The 5,645-nt window shown below is 38.6% G+C and overlaps 1 protein-coding gene across 1 annotated transcript; it reads left to right on the forward strand.

Annotated features, from left to right (window-relative positions):
- Positions 1-2,686: 2,686 nt before the first annotated feature.
- On the forward strand, positions 2,687-4,363 carry LOC145937478 (uncharacterized). Its single transcript, XM_083040497.1, has one exon. It carries the CDS (start codon positions 2,687-2,689, stop codon positions 4,361-4,363), a length of 1,677 nt encoding a protein of 558 aa, XP_082896623.1.
- Positions 4,364-5,645: the final 1,282 nt, after the last annotated feature.

Below are 5,645 nucleotides of genomic sequence, written 5' to 3' on the forward strand. Positions count from 1 at the left end.
AACCATATTTGCTTAAGATTAATTATTCGTCATAATGTAATTGTTTCGCCAGAATAATAATAGTAAGATCGAAGGAAGCTATAAAGAGACACTTTATCGTATTAGGATTAAATAGATAGGACACTTTATCGTTTATGCATATATGTTAAGGTTACTTAAAGTATAGTATATTTTCCCAAAATGTTTTCATTCAATGTCTTCGTTAAGTATTAAAATGCTTAAGAGTTAAGTGTAGTAATATAGAATATATATTTTTATATAGTTTTAACGATACATTATCATTTATTGTATACATATATTATCTCTATAAAATTGAACACTCATAATGATTAAATGCGTATAATTTTTCATATTATTATCATTATTACGTTTTAGACTGTACGTTTAACGAAATGTAGTATAACTAGTTTATTTGTATCTCTTAATTTTAGTTAATTACGCGGAGTTGTATTTGCCTTGGACTTAAGTATTTATAAGGTTATAATTTATAAAGATATAATTTATTCTATACCTTGTTATAGGTTAGTGGTCAATTTGGTTAATAAATGTTAAGATAGAGACTGTTTATAGAATTGTTATGACTAGATAACTCATCAAAGGTTATAATATAGATTACATTGGAGTATGTAGATGTTAATAAATAGGTTATAGAGTTATTAGGTTGGGGTTCTCAGTTCAATTTCAGAGCCAGTTTCGTCATCGTACACCGAGAGGTAAACAACATCCAGGGTAGCAGTGTCCAGAACTAAAAGTGCGATTTTGTTAGAATAGTATCTTTTAAAGGCGTTAATGAATTCTACATAAGCGATAAAGCAATCGTCACATTGTAAAACAGAGCGTTTTCCTATGGCTATTTCGCTGCTGCAGATTCGACAGTCGGCAGAGCTCATATCTCCGTCTATAACCCCGTGACCAATTATAAGTCTGTAACCCTTTGGGGTTGTGCGATTATAGCAGTTAATACAAAGTCTATCACCGCCCTCTTCAGCTTGGTAACCAGATATTCGTAGGTATTTTATTTCATATAGTTCTGGAAAATGCTTTAACAAGGGATGTGGGTTGTATTTAAAATTCTTCCCGATGCACATTTTGCAATTAGTAAGTATAGCGTTAGTTTTTATCGTTGTTAGAGTTCCTTTTCTATGCGTATAAGGTGGAATTGTTTAATGCGGTTGCTGCATTTAAGCAGAAATTAGGATGGTTTATTAGAAATGGAAATTTTGATAAGCAGTTAATTAATGAAAGATGTCAGGTGATCAGTAAAACAGTGTTGATAAGAAGGAGAACTGTTTCCATCTGAAGTTAATCCGGAATCTTAAGGGCAGTTCGTAATCACAGATGATGGAGAGCTGTTAAAGAAGATAACTGTTTTAGGCCCTGGAATAATGTTTCGTTGCGCTGCCAACATCTGTAATCAAAGATGATACATGTTATTTTATCCTGGTTTGACATGTACAATTTTCAACTTATTAACGTGAACAATTCTGGGTTCATTTTTGATTAATAATTTGACGTTACTGCGGTAGAACTTCTATAATTTCATGAGGTCCGGTATATTGATCGGCGAATTTTCCTTTTGCAGGTTTCTTTAATAAAAATATTCTATTTGCGGGATTTTGTTAAGAGGTCGGAACAGAGGGCGTGAACAAAAAAACGGGATATAAACGCGAATTTCACAGCGGAGCGACACTTATTGTGTTGTGCAAGCACCGACAGGTTCTATTCACGTACAACTCGAAAATCGTAATTCGCGAGTGGTAATAAGTGCGATTGACCACATACAAGACCAGCCAGAGCCAGAGCCAGAAACAGACGAAAAGAAATATACAACGCTCACTACAAGTAGTAAGTCTATTTTTCAGCTCACCCTACTAAAAGGAGTTCTTGGACAAATAATATTATTTAATGTCCAGAGAAGTTTGCATTAAACCCCCTCTTCCTCAAGTTCTCCTTATCACCGTCGGGTTCCCTGCATAATTGCAGTGAGAGCCCCCTGATTACACGGGTTCCCTGCGTAACTGCAGAGTGAGCCCCACGACCTCTCCTTATCTCGCGGGTTCCCTGCGTAACGGCAGAGTGAGCCCCACGACCTCTCCTTATTTCGCGGGTTCCCTGCGTAACTGCAGAGTGAGTCCCACGACCTCTCCTTATCCCGCGAGTTCCCTGCGTAACTGCAGAGAGAGCCTCCCCTGACTTTCCTCACCATACTCACAAACAGAATTATAGAGGTGCAAACTTTTCAATAATATATATATATATTAAATAAATATTGAATTTATAAAAAACATATTAAGTAAATATTATATCCAAGAACTCCCTCGAAGACTCGCTTCTTATCATTGTCATTATTTAGTGAAAACCTAGCAGCATTTAAAAAGGGTTCTAAAACACTCGCGAAATCGGCGGAATCGACGTCTGAGGCGAGTGGCTCGGGCTACGGTCGACTCACGAATAGCTAATCACAAGACTTATTAGAGCGACTAATTACCGATCATATTAAGATAATTAGTCAATATACCGTCGATCTTAACCCTGGCACACCCACCCCGGACACTCCCCGTTTCTCTCCATTTTCCGCGCCGAAACCACCACGCGTTTCCTCTCCTACTCCTCCGAACTATCCTCCCCTAATCCGAATACCGTTTCTGAAGGACTGAGGATCTGCCACGTGAATTGTCAGTCTCTGATGGCGCATCTTGAAGAATTTCAACTTTATTTCACGAGTGAAGACTACCATGTCATAAACATGTTAGAGACTTGGCTAAAGCCTGGAATCACTGATGCCATGATCGCATTACCTGGATACACTTTTCATAGATGCGATAGAGAGGGAAGAGTGGGAGGTGGTGTAGGCTTTTACCTATCGGACACTCTCCGTGCGACGATTCTCAGCAGTTCTGCTGGAGTCCCCACCCACAGACCTGAATACATTATTGCGGAAATTTTGTTCAAGGACACTTCCACGTTCCTGCTTGCTGTCGTTTATCGTCCACCAAACACTGATTACCTCAACTATTTCTTTCAATTATTTATTGACCTTCAGGTCAACTATAGGCATTCAGCTGTGCTCGGAGACTTCAATGCGGATATGTTACAGTGTACATACGATAGCCAAATGGTGCATGCTTTTATCACGGCATCTAGTTTATACATGATTCCTTTCGAGGCCACGCATCATCTCAAGAATTCCAGCACGCTACTGGATCTATGTATTGTCGATGATGCTGACAAGGTCATGGAGTACGTACAACGGGATGTTGCATTTCTATCAGCACATGACCTTATATTTATTAAGTATGGAGTAAAGGTCGAGCGAGGCTGTGTGAGGATGGTGGTCTGCAGGGACTGGGGCAAGTTGGACGAGAGTGAGCTCTCTTCTGGCGTCTGTGAGGTTGATTGGTCGGACTTGCTGGCAGCTGACAACATCGACGACAAAATTGAGATTTTCACCTCCAGACTGATGGAAATCTTGAATACACACGCACCTCTCAGGAGAAGACATTTCAGGAATTGCCCTGCTCCCTGGCTGACGAATGATATTCGACGGGCCATGCAGGAGAGGAATCAAGCCAGGAGAATCTGGCGTAGAAGAAGAGACCTAAGACATTATGAGAGGTACAAGGTACTGCGTAACAGGACTCAAAGCATGATACGCTCTGCGAAAAGTAGCTATTACCTTGAACACTTCAGCAAGGCGGATAGTGCAAGCGGAGTTTGGAATGGGCTGCGTCACCTTGGTTTAATCAGGGTCAAAGACACTGGAGCGCGATTGTCACACACAGTGGAAGAGCTCAATATGTTCTTTGCGGGCGGAGGAGGAGAGTGTGACATTGAGAGTCTACGGCTCTCCTTCATGGGGCTGTTAAGCGGGCGGTATGAGGATGCGAATTTTTATTGGAAATATGTTCCACCGCTGACAATAAGAAGAGCAATTACTAGGACGACATCCAATGCAGTTGGTGCGGATGGCATCCCGCAGAGGTACTTGAGGATTATACTTCACTCCATCTTGCCGATTATTGAGCATCTTTTCAATTACTCTCTGTCGAACGGAGTCTTTCCAGCTGGATGGAAATCATCGCTTATCTGTCCCTTGCCGAAGACGAAAAACCCAACATTGGCTCAGCATTATCGACCCATCTTCATTCTTCCGGTTCTGTCTAAGGCTCTGGAGTGTGTGGTCTGTGAACAGATTCGGGACTATCTAAAGGATGCTGCTCTCCTGGATCCTTGTCAGTTTGCCTACCGTGGCAATCACTCCACCCAAACATGCCTAATAAGAATGCTCGATGAGGTGAGGCAGGCAGCGGATCTAACAAGTAACACTACCCAACTGATACTCACCGATTTGAATGAAACTTAACATACTTATTAAACACCGAAAAATATTAAATACGTGTTTTTTTGTTTCGGCTAAACACGCTTTTTAGGGGTAGAAAGCACCCCTCAACCCCTGGAGGTGGAAACAGTTATGGCTAATTATTTCTGAAACGATACATTTTCTGAAAAAAGTGCTTAGGACCAAAGTTGTAGAGTTCAAAGTGATGCACTTGATGGCGACCTTGAAATCGACCTTGAGGTCGATTTTCAAGGTCAATTAAATTTGGAAATAATTAGCCGTTGCCGGACTTTGACCACATCCTGTATCTATAATCAGTAATTTTATGCGTTGACTCTAAATCTGTCTTCAGAATTGATTTGTTGCGTTATTTTCCTAAAAAAAGAAAAATATCCTGACGTAATGGGAAAATAGGTGCAAATTTATAGAAAAAATAAGAAGGAGAAAAAAGTTTTGTAAGTAACTTCAGAATAGAAGTAAAGATAAAAACATAAAATGTCACTCTAATTATAAGTTAAACATTACCTTCATGCTATATTAGAAATTTTCAAATTTTTTTAAATTTTTATTGCTACTCTGGAGTTATCCACAATATCTTTTACTCTTTATTTTGTATTAGGATTTCATTCGGACATATGATCAATTATTATTTTCCCGACTGTCGTTGAGCAAGCATTTTCCAAAATTACTTCTTGATCACTTATTTGCTATGAGCTATCTTGCTCGTGAATTTCGTTCGAATATACCTTCAATTATCATTTTCACATCTGTACTTGGGCGAGTGTTCATTGTTTATAGTTTTACGTCAATTGTTCTTACGACTGCTGTTTCTCGTGAATGTTTTCAAAATTCTTTCGGAAAGTATTTACTGCAAGTACTTTTCCATCATTTGTTCCCACGACTATTTTTTGTGTTAATTTCATTTAAGCTTACAATCATAAACTCTGCTTTCTATGAATTTACTTTGAATCTTTGTTATAATATTATTAAAGGATTGTTAATCTGTAAAATTTCATAATGTCATTAAACTCAAAAAATATTTTAAAGTTATTATGCCTCACTTTCGAGGACCCAGTGTACAATATAGAATCTAGAATAACAGATGAAGAAAGATTCGCTTCTCAACTTGTAGATTTGATAAAAGACGCTATCAATTTTGATATATTTAAAGAGACTTATGATACTTTGAACTGTACTGATGCTAGTGTGATTCCTGATGCTGTTTTAGTTGAAGACAATCCAGAAGATGTTTCGGAAGTTATGCAAGACGATACAAAATTCAGAGAAATTGTAGACATTGATTATA

Source organism: Prenolepis imparis, unplaced genomic scaffold, assembly GCF_030444845.1.
Source record: "Prenolepis imparis isolate NDT839.2.m4 unplaced genomic scaffold, iyPreImpa1.0 SCAF_6, whole genome shotgun sequence".
Classification (NCBI taxonomy): domain Eukaryota; kingdom Metazoa; phylum Arthropoda; class Insecta; order Hymenoptera; family Formicidae; genus Prenolepis; species Prenolepis imparis.